Source organism: Hyperolius riggenbachi, chromosome 12 (assembly GCF_040937935.1).
Source record: "Hyperolius riggenbachi isolate aHypRig1 chromosome 12, aHypRig1.pri, whole genome shotgun sequence".
Classification (NCBI taxonomy): domain Eukaryota; kingdom Metazoa; phylum Chordata; class Amphibia; order Anura; family Hyperoliidae; genus Hyperolius; species Hyperolius riggenbachi.
Window position 1 is genome coordinate 27329175 of NC_090657.1, and position 24886 is coordinate 27354060.

At 45.0% G+C, this 24886-nt stretch overlaps 1 protein-coding gene across 2 annotated transcripts in view; it reads left to right on the top strand.

The window, feature by feature from the left end:
- The window catches only part of LOC137541326 (myosin light chain kinase, smooth muscle-like), a 288664-nt gene that overhangs the window by 235425 nt on the left and 28353 nt on the right, over window positions 1–24886 (top strand). For both annotated transcript variants that reach the window (XM_068262577.1, XM_068262576.1), the window contains exons 10-15: window positions 8578–8680; window positions 10962–11165; window positions 14960–15177; window positions 15298–15421; window positions 20264–20416; window positions 24240–24360. In XM_068262577.1, the coding sequence (XP_068118678.1) occupies window positions 8578–8680; window positions 10962–11165; window positions 14960–15177; window positions 15298–15421; window positions 20264–20416; window positions 24240–24360 (923 nt within the window). The remainder of the gene's footprint in view (window positions 1–8577; window positions 8681–10961; window positions 11166–14959; window positions 15178–15297; window positions 15422–20263; window positions 20417–24239; window positions 24361–24886) is intronic.

The window sequence follows — 24886 nt, forward strand, 5'->3', positions numbered from 1 at the left end:
GGATTTCATTGGCTCCCTATTTCACTTTCCAAAATCTCACATCTTTTCAAAGGGCAATGGCTCAGCAGTACCAAATTTTCTAGCATTGTATGGACCCTTAGGGGGAACATGACTGGTGAGTTTCGGGCCCCTAGGCCGAAGAGGTCATAGCCTAGGGTCACAAAAACCTGTTTATTGGGGCTATTTCAATGGTAGTGATGGTGACGTACATAAATCGCAGCAATGGCCGTTAGCAAAGTCTGAATCTCACGAAATGTCTCATGCAGGTAGAAGACATATTGTTAGACTTGGATTCCAAAGATGGGGTCCCTACATCTCTGCAAACCAGAGTTACAGGGGTCCAAAATTGGTAAAATCCCCCATAGGATTTCATTGGCTCCCTATTTCACTTTCCAAAATCTCACATCTTTTCAAAGGGCAATGGCTCAGCAGTACCAAATTTTCTAGCATTGTAGGGACCCTTAGGGGGAACATGACTGGTGAGTTTCGGGCCCCTAGGCCGAAGAGGTCATAGCCTAGGGTCACAAAAACCTGTTTATTGGGGCTATTTCAATGGTAGTGATGGTGACGTACATAAATCGCAGCAATGGCCGTTAGCAAAGTCTGAATCTCACGAAATGTCTCATGCAGGTAGAAGACATATTGTTAGATTTGGATTCCAAAGATGGGGTCCCTACATCTCTGCAAACCAGAGTTACAGGGGTCCAAAATTGGTAAAATCCCCCATAGGATTTCATTGGCTCCCTATTTCACTTTCCAAAATCTCACATCTTTTCAAAGGGCAATGGCTCAGCAGTACCAAATTTTCTAGCATTGTAGGGACCCTTAGGGGGAACATGACTGGTGAGTTTCGGGCCCCTAGGCCGAAGAGGTCATAGCCTAGGGTCACAAAAACCTGTTTATTGGGGCTATTTCAATGGTAGTGATGGTGACGTACATAAATCGCAGCAATGGCCGTTAGGAAAGTCTGAATCTCACGAAATGTCTCATGCAGGTAGAAGACATATTGTTAGACTTGGATTCCAAAGATGGGGTCCCTACATCTCTGCAAACCAGAGTTACAGGGGTCCAAAATTGGTAAAATCCCCCATAGGATTTCATTGGCTCCCTATTTCACTTTCCAAAATCTCACATCTTTTCAAAGGGCAATGGCTCAGCAGTACCAAATTTTCTAGCATTGTAGGGACCCTTAGGGGGAACATGACTGGTGAGTTTCGGGCCCCTAGGCTGAAGAGGTCATAGCCTAGGGTCACAAAAACCTGTTTATTTGGGCTATTTCAATGGTAGTGATGGTGGCGTACATAAATCTCAGCCATGGCCGTTAGCAACGTCTGAATCTCACGAAATGTCTCATGCAGGTAGAAGACATATTGTTAGACTTAGATTCCAAAGATGGGGTCCCTACATCTCTGCAAACTAGAGTTACAGGGGTCCAAAATTGGTAAAATCCCCCATAGGATTTCATTGGGCCTCCTATTTACCGTTCCAAAATCTCACACCATTTCAAAGGGCAATGGCTCAGCAGTGGCAAAACTCACCAGTCATGATCCCCCTAAGGGTCCCTACAATGCTAGAAAATTTGGTACTGCTGAGTCATTGCCCTTTGAAAAGATGTGAGATTTTGGAAAGTGAAATAGGGAGCCAATGAAATCCTATGGGGGATTTTACCAATTTTGGACCCCTGTAACTCTGGTTTGCAGAGATGTAGGGACCCCATATTTGGAATCCAAGTCTAACAATATGTCTTCTACCTGCATGAGACATTTCGTGAGATTCAGACTTTGCTAACGGCCATTGCTGCGATTTATGTACGTCACTATCACTACCATTGAAATAGCCCCAATAAACAGGTTTTTGTGACCCTAGGCTATGACCTCTTCGGCCTAGGGGCCCGAAACTCACCAGTCATGTTCCCCCTAAGGGTCCCTACAATGCTAGAAAATTTGGTACTGCTGAGCCATTGCCCTTTGAAAAGATGTGAGATTTTGGAAAGTGAAATAGGGAGCCAATGAAATCCTATGGGGGATTTTACCAATTTTGGACCCCTGTAACTCTGGTTTGCAGAGATGTAGGGACCCCATCTTTGGAATCCAAGTCTAACAATATGTCTTCTACCTGCATGAGACATTTCGTGAGATTCAGACTTTGCTAACGGCCATTGCTGCGATTTATGTACGTCAGACTCGCCACCATTGAAATAGCCCCAATAAACAGGTTTTTGTGACCCTAGGCTATGACCTCTTTGGCCTAGGGGCCCGAAACTCACCAGTCATGTTCCCCCTAAGGGTCCCTACAATGCTAGAAAATTTGCCACTGCTGAGTAATTGCCCTTTGAAAAGATGTGAGATTTTGGAACTGTAAATAGGAGGCCCAATGAAAGCCTATGGGGGATTTTACCAAATTTGGAGCCCTGTAACTCTGGTTTGCAGAGATGTAGGGAACCCATCTTTGGAGCCCAAGTCTAACAATATGTCTTCTACCTGCATGAGACATTTTGTGAGATTCAGACGTTGCTAACGGCCATTGCTGCGATTTATGTACGTCAGACTTGCCACCATTGAAATTGCCCAATAAACAGGTTTTGTGACCCTAGGCTATGACCTCTTCGGCCTAGGACTGCATTGAACGCGACCCACGCATTGTGCGCATTCTGGACAACACCAATTACTGGGTTTATACCCTTCTGGATCCACGGTACAAACACAATGTTCCAAAACTGCTTGAAGAAAGAGCCAGACAGGTCAAAATGGAAGAATACCAGCAGGCCCTTGTGGAGACTTTAGAGAGGAGATTGACATCCTCCCCCTCCTCTAGCCAGTTGTACGCCGACAGACTGACTTCCGCAAACCCAGGACGACCAGGAGGGCAGCAAACAACACAAGCCGCAGCTAGTGCCCAAAAGGGAATGGTATCGGCAGTGTCCTTGGAGTGGGAAAATTTTCTGACACCCATGCAGCAGCACACAGAACAGCAAGCGTGCAGATCCACCTCCAACACCGATCGCCTGGAGAAGATGGTCAAGGACTACATGTCAGATGGCGTAGCTGTGTTGAACAATCCATCTGCACCCTTCAACTATTGGGTATCGAAGCTAGACACCTGGCACAAACTGGCAATGTACGCAATAGAGGTGCTGGCTTGCCTGGCAGCCAGCGTTATGTCGGAACGCTGTTTCTGTGCTGCCGGAGGCATCGTCACAGATCGGCGGCGTATCCGCCTCTCCACAGAAAATGCAGACCGTCTGACTCAAATTAAAATGAATCAATCCTGGATTGGAAACGACTACGCAACACTCCCGGACCCCAACCAAGTAACATGAACAATGAACATCTGTGATGGGTTAGCGTTTCCGGTCCCTGTTTATTGAACCTCTCATCTGTATTACATTTATGACTGCATGGCGACAAAATGCAAATTGCTATCCGCACGCTTCTTGTCCTCATGCAAGGCCTGGGTTGTTGTGTCTCAAAGCGTGGCCTTCTCCTCCTGCGCCACCCTCCTCTTGTTCCATCACGTGTGCTGCTGCTGGGTTAGCGTTACCGGTCCCTTTTCCTGGAACCTCTTATATGTATTACATTTATGACTGCATGCCGACAAAAAGCATGTTACCTGTGCAAAGAAAACAGACATTTCCCGCATTTAAAAGACAGTTTTCCCTTTGAAACTTTAAAATCGATTTTCTCAAAAACTATAAGCTCTTTTTGCAAAAAAATTTTTTCCTCTTGTACCCACTCCCAAGGTGCACATACCCTGTAAATTTGGGGTATGTAGCATGTAAGGAGGCTTTACAAAGCACAAAAGTTCGGGTCCCCATTGACTTCCATTATGTTCGGAGTTCGGGTCGAACACCCGAACATCGCGGCCATGTTCGGCCTGTTCGGCCCGAACCCGAACATCTAGATGTTCGCCCAACACTAGTATACAGGTGATCCTCTGGGCAGCGGAAGTGTCCGACAAGACTTCAGCTTCTCTTGGGTTTCAGCAACATCAGAAATTTCCCCGAGAGCCGGACAGGAAAAATACCGACTAACCGCTTGTATAATTAGCTAGCTTACTTTGGCCTAATATGCTGCTTGTCAAGTGACAGTCTATTGGGCCAATCAAAGTGCGGGGATCTCAGTTTTACAAAGTCACTGGACCTGACAGGGTCCAGAGTGGGACAATTGGAGCGGCCGTTCGTTTTGGGGGTAGCGCGAGTAAGTTAGTAGTGCATGCTACATCAGTAGCGTGCCTACTCTGAAAATGTTACTTGCGCTGCCACACTAAACTGCGCTGCTTGAGCAGTGTAGCTTAGTGAGTCAACCCCTACTGACTTGTCTGTGAGCCAGATGTAGCCATCAAAAGAGCCACATCTGGCTCCCAAGCCATAGGTTCCCTACCCCTGCTCTATTGTTTACAATGCATCTCAGTTAGCTGCAGTCTGTAAACCGTATGCTGCTGCCAATTTACCCCATCTACCCCGCTGACCTCCAGACTCCTCCCTACTAGGTTTCCATGTATTGCTTTCCCATCTATGGACGGAAACTCATACCTGTGATCGGTTATCTGCTTATTACCCTTGAAGGGAACCCGAGGTGAGAGTAATATGGAGGCTACCATATTTATTTCTTTTTAACCAATACCAGTTGCCTGGCAGTCCTCCTGATCCTGTGTCTCTAATACTTTTAGCCAGAAACCCTGAACAAGCATATGCAGATCAGGTACTCTGACTCGTACATATGCTTGTTCCAGAGTTTTGGCTTGGACACTACATATGCCAGAAGATTAACCGAACTGCCAGGCAACTGGTATTGGTTAAAAGGAAATAAATTGTAACATTTAAATTACACCTAAACACATACATGTAAGAATTGCATTTCTTCAGAGTAAAATAAGCTATAAATTACTTTTTTTTCCCCCTATGTTCTATCTGATGGGTTTTGTACTAGTCTATCTCTTCATTGGTGATTCTCAGTATTTCCTTTACAAAATCACTCCCTGCAATGGACCTGTGAAAAGGTGTAGGCTAGTCTCCCTACTTGTTTGCACTCTATTTTTGCAGTTAAAGGATACCCAAAGTGATGGGATAGAAATGGGTATGTACAGTGCTTAGTACACAAATAACTATGCTGTGTTCCTTTTTTTTCTTTCTCTGCCTAAAAGATTTAAATATCAGGTATGTAAGTGGCTGACTCAGTCCTGACTCAGACAGGAAGTGACTACAGTGTGACCCTCACTGATAAGAAAATCCTCCTTTTTATCTCTTTCTTGCTCCCAGAAGCCATTTTTTGTTAGGAAAGTGTTTTATAGTTGGAATTTCTTATCAGTGAGGGTCACGCTGTAGTCAGTACAGGACTGAGTCAGCCACTTACATACCTGATATTTAACTCTTTCAGGTAGAGAGAAAAAAGGAACACAGCATAGTTATTTGTGTGCTAGGCACTGTACATACATTACATATGTCTATCTCATCATGTCACTTCAGGTATCCTTTAAGGTTAAGGTATACAATTAGCGATGATGGGCAGCTTCGACCAAAGAGACAAATCTCTCTCATCCAATCTGATTTAGAGAGCAATTAGTTGGCTGTGTATACACCACAGGCCAAATCAGCATGAAATCTCTGAGAATTGAGAATTGGCTGGACCCACCGCATTCGCCACCTCGCCGTTTCCCGCCATTTCCCTTTTGTATAAATGTGTGTATATGTATGTGCATTTATAAATGACCTGTCCTGTCTTCGGTGCCCATCCATTTTCAAATCCATTCTCTTCCCTACACGCGCTGGCCGGCGTGGCGCACGAGGAGTCATCACATGCGTGCCGACGTGCTAAGTGCCGGCAACATGTATGGGAAGTGTAGCGGTGGATTGAGGATGGGCACCTAGACACAGGACAGGTAATGTATAATTGCAGAAACACATACATATACACGCATTACACACGTGTACGCACATTACACGTGTACGCACATTACACGTGTACACACATTTATACATGCATAAGCAGTGCCGAGGTTTCATCGCTTGTCCCGATATCGCTCGCCGTTACCTTCACGCACCCGAATGACCAGAATGGCCCGACATCTTGCAGAATGTCCTAACGTCTAATACGACCAATATCGGGCCGAAATTGGTCGCATTGTCGGCGGCAACGATTTTCATCCGATTCGATTATAATAATCGGATGGTTGATCAGCCGCCAAGTCGCCTCATGTATAGCCACCTTTAGACTTGGCAACGGCCACTCAGTAAGTGCTTTTGAAAATAAAAAAACAAACAAACCTGAGACTCCTTATGAGGAGATTGACTAGTCCAAATCCTGTCAGTTTTTAATACCATTTGTAAGGGAAGCATAGGAATGAATGTATGGATAGAGAATTGGGAGTGCTTTATGGTATCTAGAGACTTCCCGACACTTAGGGACACATTGTATCCCTATGTGTAGCCATTTAATTGGTTCATGATTTATGCAAAGAATACTGTAGGTAATGAAATTCCTGTAAACTGGATTAGTTCTTTTTCATGTAGCCATAATTGTTATTGAGTCGTTTTTTTTGTTTTGTTTTTTTTTTGTTTTTTTTAGGACTTGCACTGTATGCTGAAAAACTGCTGCGTTAACTGATCATTTGTTCCATAGCAGTGCATTGTGAAAACGATTGTTATAACTGAAGCTATTCACAGTTAACTGCTGGGAACAAGTGATCAGTTAAAACATATCTGCTTGTCAGGGTTCAGAGTATGGCGGTGTTCCCACTTCAGAGTAAAACTGTTTTTTTGTTTGTTTTTTTTGCCTGTTTTACTGCATTGCAAAACTGACAGTGAATGGCTCCTAATTTATAGATAGGAGCCGTTCACACTTGTCAGTCTGCAGTGGACAGGCGGATGTGTCCCCCCTATAGCCTATGATGGTATCTCGTCTGCCCCAGGCTCCCGCTGGACCACAGCGGACCACTGAAGCGGATACTACACGGTCTGCTCCCGCTGGCTGCATGTGATCTGGTTGCAGAAGCAGCCTGATGGGAGACAAGCCTAAAGGTTGAAGCCTATGGTAGTTTAAAGTTTGTGATACAGGGTACATGTAAGTCTGACTTGCTATATAATAATAATAATAATAATGGCAGTATTTGTATAGCGCCTTTCTCCTGCCGGACTCAAAGCGCTTGCGAGGCAGCCACTAGAGCGCACTCAGTAGGCAGTAGCAGTGTTAAGGAGACTTGCCCAAGAAACTCCTTACTGAAATAGGTGCTGGCTTACTGAACAGGCAGAGCCTAGATTTGAACCCAGGTCTCCTGTGTCAGAGGCAGAGCCCTTAACCATTACACTATCCAGCCACTGTTTCTCTAAGGTCTGAGCAAAAAATGTACACAAAGAAAAGCTAAAGCATCATGGAGTGTCAGACTGACTGCATATTAGCCATTGCCATCAGGGGCGTAACTAGAAATCACTGGGCCCCCCTGCAAAACTGTGGATGGGGCCCGTTCCCACCAACACCCCCACCCCCGCCGCATACAGAAAACTGACAGTCAAATGTGCTCCCAGTCTCAGCTTATTACACTTACTCTGTCCACCTCTGATGAAGCAGAACTGGCTCTGCAGCCTTCTCCAGGATCACTACAGTAAAGGGCACTTGGGGAGGGGTAGAGAAGTTAAGGGCTGTGCGCTGTACACAAGAGCCTGCTGCACACTGAATAGGGACTGTCTACAAAACATTGTATGATTCCTTATCAGTGGCTGAGCAGATGCAGTCAGAACAATTGTGCAGAGAGCAGAATGTTTTTCTCTCTTTGTCCTTAGTTGTCAGTCTCTAAATATGGGGTCCCATGTGGCTTCTGGGCCCCCTGCGGCTGCATCTCTTGCAGGGTCTATTGTTATGGCCCTGATAGCCACAATGCAGAGAAGGTAAAGGTTGTTATGATGCCATGGACTCCCTATAAAAACAAAATCTAGTGTTTTCATGAGACCAACGTTCTTTTCGTTCTGGAGTAAATAACTTGTGGAGATGTTCAGGGTTTACTCCTAATTTATGGGCATATGCAGGAGATTAAAGTGGACTCAAATTAAAAATACAAGATTTCAGAAACAAAATCTATTTTCTAAATTATAATAATAAATATCAGCATTTTTTAGCTGCATGATGACAAATCTAAAATCTTTTACATTTATTGGAGAAACCCCTCCCTTCCTTTCATATTGCTGGGGCAGAATCCGGCAGACTGGTGGAGGAGATAGAAAACAAAACACAGGCTGCTACTGATGATGTCACAGGGGAGGTGATCTCAGCTTGTGTGAGATTTCACATAGACGACGCCCCTGTGAGGGAGGGTAGCTGATGACAAACACACCCATGATCTAAAACCTCCTACTAAGCTCAGAAGTAATGGCTGCCACCTGTATAACCCTAGTTATGAAAAGAGAAGGGTGAGAAGCCTGCACTGAAATGCTCATAGGCCTGAAGGAGTGTTTATTTATCTTTGTATGTGCCCAAGTGGTGCAACTAAATATTTTAAATTAATAAAAATGTTTGGCTTGGATCCGCTTTAATAAAAAAGTGATTTCTTAATTTATTTTTCCTCCATCATTCTGATTACCTCCAACAGATGAAGAGGCAGCGGTTGAGGAACCTGTGGAACACATACCTGTGACCATAAACACCAAGGATCGTGTGGATGCTTTGTATGTGAAACTGGAGAAGCTTGGAGTGTAAGTGTTGAGCTTAGAATACCTTAAATAATAAAAAGCCGGGAGACATCCTTGCTTTCTATGTCTTTTTAGGCACTAACTGAATTTATTGCGCAAAGAGAAAAATATGTTTAAAAATTAGAGATACAGGCTCATATTTTGTCATTGCTTCTTTCCTTCTGCTGGTGCCCACAGATGCTTTAGATATCCCCAGGTTCTAGCAATGGACATTGTGTGTGATTTACTTACATCATGAGATGAAAAAACACAAACCACAAACGTTTTTATTTTGAATGTTTTGTTTTTTGTTTTTTTTGTTAGCCAAATTTATTTATTTTTTGCCAAAAATTAGGCACTAACACACCAGTGTTTGTAAAAATATTTAAACCAAAAACACAGTCGATGACCCATATACTGTGGTTATTGATTTGAAAGTGGCTAATCATCGCCATCTAGTGGCCATTATTGGGAGGGACACCTTTCAACTCGACTTTCATTGTTTACAGTGCCAACTACCAGTGCTTTACGTTTTAAAAACTGCTGTTATAAATTATTAGAGTATATAAAGTTTTTTTTTTTATTAAATGCATTTGATCACTTGTTTCACATGGCCACAAATGGATATAAAAGTTTTGGGGCTTTTTTTTTTTTTTTTTAAGCTTGTAATCAGAAACCTTAAAGGGAACCTAAAGTAAACTTAACGTTTCACTTATCTGGGTCTTCTACCAGCCCCCTGCAGCTGCCCTGTGCCCGCGTTGTCTTGGAATGACCCTCTGGTCCCCCACTGTGGTTTAGTTTTGTTCCGGACGACTCATCCAGTCGATAACTACTGCGCCTGTGCAGCCCTGGATGCGCGCGACCTCAATCACGCTCCTGTCGCAGGCAGCATCCTGTGCATGTGCAGTACAAGATTTTCTCATACTTTGCAGGACTCTCCCAGTGACAGGAGCGTGATGAAGGACACACGCGGTCAGGACTGTGCAGGCACAGTGGCCATCGACTGGCTGAGTCGTCAGTTAAGGTTCTGTGACGATTGGTGTCAGCAACACAGGGATGATCACCTGAGGAGCAGGTGTTACAAACAGTGCTGTAAGGGCTGATCACCTAAGGGGTAGGTGACAGCTCTTAGAGATTCCTCACTAATGGCTAGGCCCACTAGTGAGGACAGGAAGGTCAGACAAGCAGGGTAGGCAACGTACGGATAGATAAAGTACAAAGACGGAAGGCTGATTCGATGTTTAGGTTCAAGCAACAATAATCAGATAGGCAGAGGTACCAAATCAGCAAACAGGAGAGTAGTCAAGGAAGCAGAAGGTCATAACAGATAAACAATAGCAATGTAGCAATATCCCAGTCTAGGTGTGAAGTCCTTGGTTTCAACACCTGGGATCTAGACTAAGTACACAGATAACACAATGCAATTAGTACTTTAAGCTATCAACGGAAAATGGCTAAGTGTGGATCCCCAGCTCCAGCTGGTTCTAGCACACTGTAGGATCTGACTCTGGTCTGAGCGCTAACACGTTAGCATTTGCAACAGCAGACAACCAGCAACTGACAGGCAGGTCCTATATATACTCAGAGCGCTCCACAGCGCCGCCCCAGTAACTCAGCCAATCCAGAGCACTACTGGAGTCTGCTGACCGGCTGATCAGCTGACTCATCTTTTACTTGCATAAAGGTCCTGTCGCCTGGCGCGCGTAGCTGTCAATCTATGTGCACTAGAAGTACCAGGCAAAGCAGCAGCATGTAGCTGCGCGGCAGAGGCCGCCAGCTGATACGTGGAGATAGCCGCCATGCCGCTTGGCCATGCGGCGGTATCTCCGCTATCCTTTACAGGTTCCCTTTAAGGTGGCCACATATCCTATAATTTTAAAAAAATTCTATTGAATTCAAGAATTTCAATCTATTTTTCAGATTTATTGTTACATTTGAAAAATCGTGTGTTTAATATTTCCCCAATTATGAAAAAAAAAAATTGAAAACTCTAGGGAAAACAGTTCTTGGGTCTAAACATTAAGAAACTGACAATCTACCCTACACCATTCGATTGCCATAAAAATTGATCGGAATAATTCATCACTCCCGAAAATAAAAAGCTAGAAATCCGAACGGGGGGAAAAAAGCTTTCAATTTTTCTGTATAACCGATCGTTTATCAAATTGCCGTAAAATCTGATCATTTTATTGTATCGTGTGGCAACCTTTACTGTGTGTACCATCATTGTGTTTCAGTACGTTTCTTCAGTGCAGCGTCAGGCTTATGTCCTCTGGTTACTTCATGTTGTTGTGTTTTCCTTCAGAGGGAAGTTTGGCCAGGTGTACAAGCTTCAGGAGAAGGCCACTGGAAAGATCCGTGCTGGGAAGTACTCGAAGGCCCGGACACAGAAGGACATAGCTAATGCTCGAGCAGAGGTGGAGTTGATGAATAAGCTCCACCACCCCCGATTGGTGTACTGTGTAGCTGCTTTCCAGGAGCCAGGCTGGATCATCCTGGTGATGGAATAGTGAGTGTTTTCTATTCTGTGCAGTCATAAATCGCAGGAAGGGCTCGGACTACTACATTTACCACTATTTTTAACATTTTCTAGTAGTCTGCTGTTCTGCAGATCCAGTCTGTACCACTTTTAATCCTCCTTGGTGGTATAGAAAGCGAAAGAGGCGCCCAGTGAAGATAAAATACATTAAAAATAAATAAAACTGAAAAAATTTAAGGTGGCTTATCTCAATGAAGACCAATTTATGTATAAGATGAATTTTAAATTTATTATAAAGCACAAGGGTTGCTCGTTATCAAAATTACGAGTAGCAATTACTGGCCACGGGTGATGGGGGGGGGGGGGGGTGTTAACTTGCCTATGCCTCCACCTATAGCCGATGAGTTCCACGTGCGTTCAACCTCACTCCCATGCTTCCTTCTACCGGGTTGAAAGAGAAAGCATGGAAGTAACGTCCAGGGCCAGATTTGTACTCTTTACTGCCCTAGGCCACTGTCACCAGCCGCCCCCCTTCAGTATAGGTAGCGAGATGACCCCTCACCCCTTCCCTCTAGTATAGGTAGCCTGATAACCCCTCCTGCCCAGTATAGGTAGCGAGATGCCCCCCTCCCCCCCAGTATAGGTAGCCTGATGACCCCCCCCCCCCCCCTCTCAGTATAGGTAGCCAGATGACTTCTCCCCCCTTTTCCTCCAGTATAAGTAGCCAGATGACTCTCTTAATCCATCCTTCCCCCCCCCCCCCCCCACCACCCTTCAGTATAGATAGCCAGCTCCCCTTCACACCGCAGCAGCAATCTGTGTTACTCATTTCTCCGCTTGTCTCTAGTTCAGAAGCTTCCTCTTTCTTTCCGTCTGCAATGCTGCCCAAGTCCATAGCCGCCGGCCACAATGCAAACGTGCACAGAGAGCAAGGTGGCTGCTGCACAGGCAGCTAGCAGCACAGTACCACGGTCAGGCGCTAGCCTGATCTTCCCTGCATTGCAGCATTTGCAAGCTTGCAAATGCTGCACCAGTTTAGCCTGCTGCTTTGGTGCCCTTCCTCCTGTGGTGCCCTAGGCCATGGCCTCGGTGGCCTTGGCCTAAATCTGGCCCTGGTGACGTGGAATGCAAATGAAGCACATCGGCTGTAGGCAGCTGCATGGGTATGTGACCTCTCCCGCAGCCATTAAGTGCTACTCCTAATTTCGATTAAGAGCATCCGTAGTCTAGACTACACTGGCTTTATGGCCCTATTAAAAAGGGAAGAAAACCTGCCCTGTGGCTGCATGCACACAACTTAACCTCCCTGTGGTTTGATTCCCGCGGAGGTTTTTTTTTGCAAAACTTTTTTTTTTCCTAGCATGTAGCTAGCCTAGCGCTAGCTACATGATGCCCCCCTCCCTGCGGCATCCCTCCCACCCCTCCGATCGTCGCCGGTGCGCTTGCCCATAAGGAAATCCTGTTCTGAACGGGATTTACATTAGGGCTTTCCCCGTCGCCATGGCGACGATCGCGATGACGTCACCGAAGTCGTGACGCCAGAGGTAGTCCCGATTCAAACCCTCAGCACTGATTGGCCAGGCTGCACGGCACTGATTGGCCAGGCTGCGCACAGGGTCTCGGGGGGGCCCTCTAACACGGCGGGTAGCGGCGAATCGGCGGCTAGCGGCAGCAATCGCGGTATACACGCAACTAGCAAAGTGCCTGAGAGATACTCCTGCGCGGCATAGCCCGAGCTCAGCTCGGGCTTACCGCCAGGAAGGTTAATACCCAAACGGTGATTCACTACACCTTTGGCAACCCTGTAATTTGTGATGTACCACCCAGGTGAGGACTGCATGCTTTCATACCTAATAGTAACTGTATTTTTTTTTTTTTTTGATCTATCTGGGTAAGGATTGAAAGATTTATAATATTAACCGCTTGTCCCTGGTCTGATTATTCATATAAATAATCACTAATCCTAAAGTGGCTTAAAGGGATTCCGAGCGGGAGGAGCCTCTTGCAATGGCCATGCGTGTCACTTCCTCTTCCTGCTTCATTCAGTGATGCACTTCTCTAACAGAGAAGACAGGGGTGACCCGGTGTTATAATATAGCCAAGATGGCAGATGCGATTCTTAAATTGAAATCGAACGAAACCCATTTGGTGTAGAACAGCGATTCAGGCATCAAATGAAAGAGGAGAGCACAAGCTACAGGAAGGTATGCATGTTTAAGTACTTTGCAGTACTGGTCGGAGTCTTAAAGGCTTGCCCATGAGAGGTGCTCGGAGTCCCTTCAAAGCAAACCTGAAGTGGAAATAAATAATTGTATCTATAGCAGGGATGTTGAACTCCAGCCCTCAAGGGCTGAAGTCCTCACACATTTTTAGCTCAGCACAAATTAATTGATAGAATTGAATCAGGAAGGGTGTGGGTTGTCAAGCAGAACACATTTTATCCATTTCTCAGTTCATCCTAAACACTGGCATGGATATATGGCCCTCCAGGAATGGAGTTTAACACCTGTGATCTATAGCCCTTCCCCTAAGCTTTTTACCTGACCGGTTATGTGCTTCCTCTTTTAGTTGCTTTGATTCACTTTTCTATCTATTGGGTGCACAACGCACACAAATATGCTGCAAGTAGTGCTTATTATGCATAGATATAAACTGACCCTTAGGGAAACATGGAAAGTTCCTGCACATGCACTGCTGTCAGCTATAACATAATGGGCAACTGACTCTGTGTAAACCAGCCCTAAGACTTCCTGGTGTCCAATACCCTTGCATTGCAGTGCTGGGGCCCAAGGTTCCAATGTGGGCCAGGACACTATCTGAATGGTGTTTACATGTTCTCCCTGTGTTTGTGTGGGTTTCCTCCAGGTACTCTGATTTCTTTCCACATTCCAAAAGCATAAGATAAAGATATAGTAAGTGAATTTGCTTCCCCAAATTGGCCTTAGACTATGATGGGAACATATGACTATGGTAGGGATTAGATTGTAAACTCTTCTGAGGGTCAGTTGGTGACTATATGTACTCTGTATAGTGCTGACATCTTTCACATAGCTTTACAAATACTAATTAATAAGAAGTAAAAACTAAAAATCCAGGTTTAGAGTTTTAACTGCCTCCATATGAATTAGACAGATATTGGACCTCATCTTTTCCCTGCTCTCATAAGTGCTGTTCTCAGCCAGATAGAAGTTTTAACTTTTTTAGTATTGGGAGCCGCTCAATTCTGATTGCCAAGAAATTGTCATTTTGACTCTGGAGTCTTAATTCTTACAGTGTGAAAAAAATAAATACAGGCTAGTTCTATGTAGGATCATGACTGTACATACACAGGTTTATCTCATCATGTTACTAGAGATGGCCCGAATGGTTTGCCGGCGAACATCAGCTGTTCACGTTCGCTGTAGGTAGCGGAGGTTCGATCCACCACTATACCTTGGTATTGGGCTAAACTTTGCCCCCCTACATCACAGTCAGCAGACACGTGGCAGCCAATCAGGCTGCACTCACCCACAGACACTTGTAAATCTATCACTAGTTCAGACTGGTCTCCTACTTCTGTAGTTCTTGTGGTCATGATGAGCAATACTATTTGTGGAATACCCACATACCAAAAAACATAATCTTACAGAGGGTTGTCTGCATTTCAGTCTCCTTTTTTTTTCTTTCTTACAGATAACTGCCTGTTCTCACAAAGCATTGTCTGCTCATGTTGTTGTTGTTTCTTTTAATATATGGACTGTTGAATGTTTTTTTTGTCTTACTGTATGCACTCTGAACATTGCAATGCTTGAACCTTGTTCCTAATCTTTGGCCCTTTGTTTTAGTATTGCAGGGGGTGAGCTGTTTGAGCGCATTGTGGCAGATGACTTTGATCACACGGAGGTCACCAGTGTTCAGTATATGTCCCAAATTCTGACCGGGGTTGGCTACATGCACCAACAAAGCATTGTTCACCTGGACCTCAAACCTGAGAACATTGTCTGTGTTAGCAAAGTCAGTACGAAGGTGAAAATCGTTGATTTTGGACTGGCCAAGGTGCTGGGTGAGTTGAGACCTTTAAGGGTAATGTTATGTATGCTGCATCACCTAGAGAGGATTGTAACCAAGGAAGCAAATAAAAAGGTTTAATATTTTAATCTACTTTTTTTTCTTTTCTACTTAGAACCTGGAGTGCCGTTGAAAGTATTACAGGGTACCGCTGAGTTTGTGGCCCCGGAGGTCATTGCATTTGAGCCAGTTGGGTTTACAACTGACATGTGGAGCTTGGGAGTGATCTGCTACATCCTGTAAGTCCTAGCATCACGCTTCAGCATGACCTGTGCTTGTCAGGCTTGTCTGGTCAATGACTATAGGTCAGGCTGTATGCTCATGTGACTGACCTATTGCCCAGCCCGGAACCCCTGCACAAAACTCCTACCTAATACAATTTTACAATACCCTGCAGGCAGATGTAGCATACAGGTTGATAGTATTCCCCAAACAAAGGCGTAAGAGTAATAAGCAGTATAAACTCAGATCTAGTCACCTAAGGCCTGGGTTTTGGAGGCAGTCCAGATGATAGCCAGGAGATGACAGGCTGGGGGTAGATAGGTTGTAGGTAGCTACACACTTTCCAGAAGACTGGGTCAGTACAATCCGAGTCAGTCCAGGCAGAGTTAAAAAGAATAGGCCTTTAAGCAAGCAGAGTCGGCAACAGATAATCCAATCGGAGAGAGTGGTCAGGCACAAGCAGGAGTCAGCAACAGGAGATAAATCTGGAAATAAGCTTGGTCAAGATCCAGGCAATATCGGCAACAGAGATCAGAGCAATGAGTGAGTGCATACCCAGCACAAGCCCAAAACTAAATGCTATCACGGGCGAAGTCTGGGGGCACTCATTAAACCTAAATACAAGGACCAACCAATCAGAAGCAACAGCCATTAAACCCAATCTACATGGCTGCTAATGTATCCTTTAACAACTGGAACATTTTCAGGTGGCACTAGATGGTCCTATCTTACTATAACAGATTATCAAACTGTATTTTTTTTTTTGTTCCTCTGTATTGGGTGCATAGAAGACCCTACTGAATGAGACACTGGAATATAAAATCACTTTGTATGATAGTGTTGGGGATGCTTAAGGTCACCAGGGACCTAAGGAAGTCTTTGTAGATTCTAAGCTTCATTTACTTTAACCTCCTTAGCGGTATGGGCAAGCTCAGCTCGTCCATTACCGCCGGAGGCTGCCTCTCAGGCCCTGCTGGTCCAATTTTATTCAAATAAAAAGGAGCACACGCAGCCGGCACTTTGCCAGCCGCGTGTGCTACCTGATCGCCGCCGCAGCGCGTGCAGCGGCGAAAGAGGGCCGCCCGAGCCCAGCGCAGCCGGAACAAACCGTTCCGGCCAGCGCTAAGGGCTGGATCGGAGGCGGCTGACGTCCATGACGTCAATCTGCTCGTCACCATGGCGACAAGGAAAGCGCAACAAGGAAGGCCGCTCATTGCAGCCAACTTTCAGTTGACTGCATGTAATAGTTTTTTTTTTATTAAAAAAAAACCTCCAGCAGCCACCCTGGCGATCTTAATAGAACGCCAGGGTGGTTAATGAAAGCCACAAAAGTTTTGGGTTGAGTGCTACTAGAAATAACCCTGCAATGGACTGTAGGTATGACAGAGCATAGCACTGTTTGGATCTCCCTCTGTATAATCAGTCGCTTTAGTTAGGTTATGCAAGGCTGTAAGAGAGGTGATATGTGTGATCTCCGTCTACACAAATATGGCTCCTCTAGCGTCCACTACAATATTTCTTTCCCAATGTGATCAGATTGCGTGTTTCTTTTTAAAGTGATTCCAAGGAGTGAGAGCGATCTGGAGGCTGCCATATTTATTTCCTTTTAGGCAATACCAGTTGCCTGGCTACTGTGCTGCTCCTCTGCCCCTAATACTTTCAGCCAAAGGTCCTCAATAAGCATATGCAGATCAGGTGTTTCTGATAATATTGTTAACTGCATGCTTGTTTCTGTTGTAATTCAGACACTAATACAGCCAAATAGATCAGCAGGGCTGCCAGGAAACTGGTATTGTTTAAGAGGAAATACATATGGCAGGCTCCATATCCCTCTCACGTCAGGTCCACTTTAAAGAGACTCTGAAGTGAGTTTAAATACTTTTTATCTTTTGTTTATGTTCAGAATTATGGCTAGTGCTAAAACGCCGCATCCACGGGGCAGAACAAGTGTTTTATACCCCCAAATCCCAGGGCAAAAATCCACGACTTTCAAAGTCGTGGATTCTGTTGCCCGGGGAGGCAGAGCTTTGTGCTGTAGCTCTGCCTCCAATACAGTCAATCCCCACTGACTGCCGCCTCTCCCCCGCCCCTCTCAGTGAAAGAAGCTCGGGAGGGGCAGGGAGAGGCGACAATCAGCGGGGATTGACACGAGTAGCCCAAAGCCCTGCCTCTATCAGGAAGCGCTACCTGATTTTAGCCCCGGGGATTTGGGGGGTATAAAACCCTCATTCTGCTGCGGGGATGTGGCGTTTTAGCACTAGCCATAATGCTGAACATACAGTACATAAAAGGTTAAAAACAAGTATTTAAATTCACTTCAGACTCTTTGAAGGAGACATCTTGGGAAAATAAAAAAGCAAGATTTAGTTAACTGGGGCTTCCTCCAGCCCCTGGCAGCTGATCTGTCCCTCACCACAGCTCTGGGGTCCCCTCAGTTGCAGATGCCGACCTCGCCAGGTTACCATCTTCCGCGCGTACGTGTGAATCCTCGCCAGTCGCACAGGCGCAATAGTTCTGCACCTGCGCAGAACGCTCCAGACCAAGTGAGCACTGCGGCCGCGTGCAGGCCAAGAAGATGCCGACCTAGCGAGGTCGGCATCTGCAACAGAGGGGACCCCAGAGCTGCGGCAAGGGACAGATCGGCTGCCAGGGACTGGAGGAAGCCCCGTCCTTTTTTTATTATTATTTTCCTGTGACCTTTCCTTTAAAAGGAACCTGTACTGAGTAAAATTATTTAAAATAAACACATGAGGTAACTTCAAATGAACATTACATAGTTACCTTGCCATCAGTTCCTCTCAGAAGCTTACCATTTTCTTCTGACAGTGATCGCTTCGAATTCTGACATTTTGTCAGAATCGAAATATATCAGTTGCTGTCAGTTATAGCTGAGAGGACAACTGATGTGCCAAGTAATATCTATGTTTCCCTATGGCTCAAGTCGGCGATAAGACAGTTTAACAGTGTGCTGACCAGAAAGCTGTTATGGGGTAATGACCATTTTCAAAATGGAGGACGGCGAATTCCATTGATCACAGTGGACAAACAGGACGGGGGAAAGGAGAAAGAGATTGATGAGTAGACTACACAGGAGGTAAGTATGACCTGTGTATGGTTATTTTGACTTAATTTTCAGTTCAGGTTTTCTTCAAGGAAACCTGAATATGGAGTGAGATGGAAGTCCCTGTACGTAAGGGCTGGTTCACACGGGCGTCTGCTGAGCTTTTGCTTGGCGTTGCGTTCAAACGCCAGCGTTTAAAAGCTAGCTTTTGAAAGCTTTTGAAAAGCGTTCAAGGCTAGCAGTTCTGGTCTCTGCTATTGTTTCCTCGCGTTTACCGCCTCTGAAAGCAGCATGTTGCTTTTGAGACTAGACGCAACGCTGGGATCTACTGCCAGGCTTTCATGAAAGCCTGCAACAGCCAGCTCTAAACGCTCCCATTCACTTGCATGGGATGGCAGTAGATCCCAAAAAACGCTGCGTCTGAAACACTGCGTTAAACGCCACAAAAACGCCCGTCTGAACCAGCCCTAATGCCATTTTCCTGTATGTTGTACTAATCTCTGCCTTTTAATACATTTTAGTTAATCCAGCATTTCTTTGAAGCTCAGGTTATGTCTGCGTACTTGTTGCAGATGTAGTAATTAAAGTTTAAAAGCCCAAGGGTGAGGTGTCAGGGGAATGTGTGTGTTTGGGGGAGGGGTTGTTAAAACATTTAAAAAGGAGAGTGGGTGATCAGTACCTAAAGCGGAACAAAACTCAGAACTTCTCTGCTTTTAATGATAAGCCGTTGTGTGATAACCTTTAGGCTGGATTCACATTGGTCACTTGCATAACGCACGCGTTGTGTGTTTGAACTGCTATGGTGACTAGACATAGATTTTAACCACTTTACCCCCGCCCGTACGAATTTCTCCGTCCCTTTTTCCATCCTTTAACCCCCAGGGACGGAGAAATCCGTACTTTCCGCGTACCCGACGCTGTTCGCGCTCCCGCTTGTAAACACGCCGCCCGCTCGCCCGGAGATCAATGAACGGGAAAATCCATTCCCGTTCGTTGATCTAAGCCCCACAATGATCCGCTGCTCTCCTATGGGCAGCACGATCATTGTGAGAAAAAACTCACGTGTCCAGCCTCCTTATACTTCCTCCAAGCTTCCGGAAGGACGCTTGGAGGTCGCATTAAAACAAAAAGTTACTGTGGCCATCTTGTGGCCAAATAGTAAACTACACCCTACACATTTTTCACATACAAATGATTTTTACACAAAAAAACTCATTACCTCCCACACTCCCCATTTTTTATTTTTTTTTGTAATAAAAAAAAAATTCAAAAATGTACAATTAAAAAAAATACATAAATAGTTACCTTAGGGACTGAACTTTTTAAATATTTATGTCAAGAGGGTATAACACTGTTACTTTATAAATTATGGGCTTGTAATTAGGGATGGACGCAAAACTGAAAAAAATGCACCTTTATTTCCAAATAAAATATTGGCGCCAAACATTGTGATAGGGACAGAATTTAAATGGTTTTATAACCGGGACAAAAGGGCAAATTTCATGGGTTTTAATTACAGTAGCATGCATTATTTAAAAACTAGAATAGCCGAAACCTGAAAAATTATTTTTTTCCCCACATTTGTTAGTGTTCTCAAAAGTGCCTAATGCTAGGTACACACCATACAATCTTGTGTTAGATTTTATGTTTAGATTTACAGTTCAAAACTGACAGTGAATGTTTTTTTTTTTTTTGAAGAGGGAATAAAGATGGCCACTTCAATATTTCTCCCACTTCATGTTTCCTGTAATGGGTATATCCGATAAGGAACCTATGTTGTTTGTGTGTCTCTGTCCAGGCTGTGTGGTGATTCTCCCTTCCAAGGTGACAATGACACGGAGACTCTGAGGAATATTACTTCAGGAAGCTGGGATTTTGATGAGGAGACAGAAGCCATCCTGTCTGACTCGGCCAAAGACTTCATCACAAAGCTGCTCCAGAAGAACATGAGGTGAGAACTGGGTAATTAGATTACCGTAGATAGAAGAGACAGGCCTGAACTATCCTATGTTGAAGTCGGTAGTATAGCCAGTGATCTTGGAGACACAAATGTTTGTCCCCTTTATGTTAAGGTAGCATTGGTGTAACAATAGGGGCTGCTGCTGAGGGTGAAAGGGGGGCGCCCAGGGCCGTTTTGGGGGACAGGAGGGGTGGCGGCGCATGAGGGGAAAGCATTGGCTACCCACAGTTGCGGAGAGGGGGCCCACTCCCCCTCTCCCTCACCTTGAGCTCTCCATTCAGCGGTCCCTCCTCCAGCATTAATCAGCAGTAGGAGCAGCGGGCAGGAACGCGGACATACTGCACTCATACGTTCCATGCTCCGGTCTCTGTAAGTGCCTCATGCGACTTCCTGAAAGACAGGAAGTAGGGTCAGATGCTTGCAGAGAACTTTCGTTGCGTGGAACGCATGAGAGAGGTATGTCCGTGTTCCTGCACACTGCTCCTACCGCTGATTACTGCTAGAAGGGGGAGCGCTGAAGGGAGAGCCCAAGGTGTGGAGGGGGAAGTGGCCCCCACTTTCTACCGATATGGGTGGCCAATGCTCTCCCCTCATGCGCTGCCATCCAACCTGCCCCCCAAAACGGCAACTATACCTAGCTATACTGAGGGCACCTATACCTAGCTATACTGGGGAGAGGCACCTATACCTTAGCTATACCTGGCTATACTGGGGACGGGCACCTACACCTTAGCTACACAGAGCTATACTAGGGGCACCTATACCAGGCTATCTGTACTGGGGGCATCTGGAGATGAGCTCTGTGTGCCGAAACTCCCTGCTTTGGCACCTGTGGGGAGGGGGGTTAGGCTAATATGTATGAATTATTGACTCTTTATCTCTTTCCTGCTCTCAGAAGCCATTTACTAACAGGAAAGTGGTTTATGGCTGTAATATCAATAAGGGTTATGCTATAGTCTGACCCAGACAGTTAAACATCACTTGCATACCTGATGTTTAACTCTTTCAGGCAGAGAAAGAAAAAAAGGAACACAGCCTAGTTATTTGTGTGTTTTGTCATTGTACATACACATGTCTATCTAATCATGTAACATGTCACCTCGGTTGTCCTTTAAGCCCCTGTAAGTTGGCCATACATCTTGCGGTTTTGTCAGGCCGATCGGCCAGGAGACAGCTTACTCTGATCAGATTTCATTAGGGAGAGAGCTGTTGGCTGCCATAAACCTCAGGCCAAATCCCCATCTAATTCAACATGAAGTCTTGCTGGCATTGGCCTTGTGACGCTGCCAAGCTATCTTGCTGCCCACGGCCGCTGCACCCCTGATGTCTCTCCATATGGCGGATGTGTGACTCTGCATGGACAGCGGACAGGTAAAGTATACCTGCAGGGGGCAAGTGGCACATAAAACGCCAAGGCAGACAGCGGCAGGTGTTCCATCGCGATCGCCTGATCTGATATCTCATGCCATTACCGCCGCACACCTGATTGAGCATGTAGGCCTGAGATTTTCCATCATGCTCCATCGACGCGTGCGACCGATTTCAGCCTGGTTTTGTTTACGTCATCAGTCAGGTATGCTCTTGGCAGCACCAGTTTTTATCTGATTTGATTATACTTATTGAATTGGATGGATAATTAGTTGCCAAGTCAAGTGATGTATGGGCCACCTTTACAGTTTGTCTTCACTGTGGAGAGACCCTAGCCCGGAAGCCTTACCACAAAAAGTCTCTGCAATCCATGTCACAACTTTTATCACTTCCTGCTCTGGGGAGGGGGTCTAGTTAGAGTTAAGACATTTGAAGGGCTTTTAATCAAACCTTTAACTTTACAGGTATATGTAACTGATAGTGGTGCTTACCCTTAAAGTAGATCCGCGATAAACTTTTACTCATTGCATAATTGTGTTCCTTTCATATAGTTTATAGAGCATTCCTCAAGCCAAATACTTTTTTTGTTTTTGTTTTAATACTCTAATTCCCTATAAATGAAACAAGCTACGCCCACAGCTTTTTAGAGTGCCTTGGCACTGTAGCAAAGGCTTATGGGAGCTCAGTCTGGGCAGGAGGAGGAGGAGGAGGTTACTAGTGAGAGATTTCAAAGGCAGAGGGGAGGAGGAGAGGGGACTGAATTTGTCACATTACACACAGGCAAGCTGATAGCATCTCCAGCCCTCAGCCTGTGACAAACAGAACATGGCTGCCCTCATTGTATCACAGGAATAACTATTAAAGCTGTTTGCAGTTAGATATGCTGTGTAAACTATCTAAACTTTAGATGAGATGTATAGACAAGTTACTTGTTCTAGTTAGTTTTCCGTTTTCCATATCCTCTTTAAATGCTTTTGACCAGCTCAGAATTGTACCTTCCTCTGCCTTTTGGGAAGTTGAATTACTGTCAAAACCTCTTTCCATCAAAAGCATGGGGTCATTTTACAATAGGGCATGTGCTAGATAGAGATGGTCAATAAAGATAAAAATAACTTGATTATGCGCATTGTAATGCAAATATATGCAGTTTTAAAATGGCATAATTGAATTCTTCCTTGATGGGATCTGGTTATTCCATTTTCAAGCTACGTATATTTTGCACACAATGTGCATAATTCTGCATCAACTCTGAATTATCTGTGTTTTATTTACCATCCCAGTGCTAGATTAAGCACAGTGACAAGTCTCTTTCATTTGTGAAGCCTTTTTGCTGATGCCATATTTATTTCCCTTTAAACAATACCAGTTGCCTGGCAGCCTTGCTGGTCTATGTGGCTGCAGTAGTTTCTGAATAACACCAGAAACCAGCATGTGGCTTATCTGGTCAGATCTGGCAATGAGGTCAGAAACCTCTGATCTGCAAAAGCTTGTTCAGGGTCTATGGCTAAAAGTATTAGAGGCAGAGGATCAGCAGGACAGCCAGGCAACTGGTATTGCTTAAAAATAAATAAATATGTCAGCCTTCATATCCCTCTCGTTAATTGTCTTTTAAGCCTTCTAAAATCAATGGATGAATTGTATGTCCATGTACAGAGCCATGTATTTGCTATGTAGCCCTTAGTTAACTGATCGATTAATTATTTACTTCTGTTAGGACCACAATATTATGAGCTGTAAATAATTAGTAATATTTAGCCATGTTCCTTCAAGGATGGATGTAATGCTTATAAATGAGATGGGCAGCACCAGAGCTCAGCTGACAGTCAGGATGCAAACACGGGCAATGCAGCGCAGGAGACTTGGGCGCTACCATAGGCCGTAATAGGAATTACGGCTGTAGCGGCGCAACATGAGTAACTTTGGCGCCATCAGAAGACTGAGCTGAAGTTACATTTAAAACCCTGTAATTGGGCCACCAGCAATAGCTGGAAGCCGAATTACCGTACATCATTTCCCACTATCCATGTGGACCTGGAGGGGGAATAGTAATTCACATCGCCGGGAACTTGTGCAGCAGCAGCCATATACCGGCTGTACCCTGCACCCAAGTCTCCCGGCGGCGAATCCTCTAGTACGCGTCAGGATTACATATAGTACATATCTGTTGAAGATGTGCAAACATATGACTATTATACTGGTTATTGTCGGCATCTTACGTTTTTTTGTTAAAAATGGTTTGCCAGCAGGAACGGTGGGAAATCTGTTTCAAATAGAACCCCCTGCTGTAAGCCAGTGGCATTTATAGATACCATGCTTTAGAAATGAACAGGGGGAGTGTGACCTTTATATATGATCATCTTCCAGGCAGCTATCACGGGATAAATTCTTTCCACATGCTATACATTTCATACTGTGTTTGTTTTGTTTTCTTTCTGTCTTTCCTCAGGTCCCGTCTCACTGCAGAGAAGGCTCTGGTTCACCCCTGGATCAAGACTCAAGACATTTCCAATACAAAGACCCTGCCTAAGGATCGTATAAAGAAATTCCTGGCAAGGCAGAAGTGGCAGGTAAAGCCCAAGTGAGAACGCTGAAGTTTATAAGAGGTCAAAATACAGCATGAAACAAAATACAGCATTAAACTAAACTTGAATTGGTATGGCGGGTCCCATTCATGACTTCCTTTAGAGTGGACCTGAACTCTTGCACAGGACAGAAGGAAAGCCTAGAGAAATGCACCCTGTATGTATTTAGAGAGTTTAGCCTGTCTAATTTCCCCTCATCTGTGACTAAGCACAAGGCAGAGAGCTAATTGGTAAACACAGGATGTTAACAATACTGAGTGTCTTCTTCCATGAAAGCAGGAAGTAGAAACACTGCAGATGTATTGCAGGATTTGTATCAGCTTTAAAGGGAACCAGAGAGGAACAAGGGGTGAAAAAAGGCAAAGATTTTATACATACCTGGGGCTTCTTCCAGCCCCATAAGCCTGAATCGCTCCCGCGCCGCCGTCCTCAGCTTCCTGGATCCGCCGGTACTGGGCCCGTCACTTCCGGCGGACGCGGCCAATTGTCCGCATCACATGGGCTCCCTCCA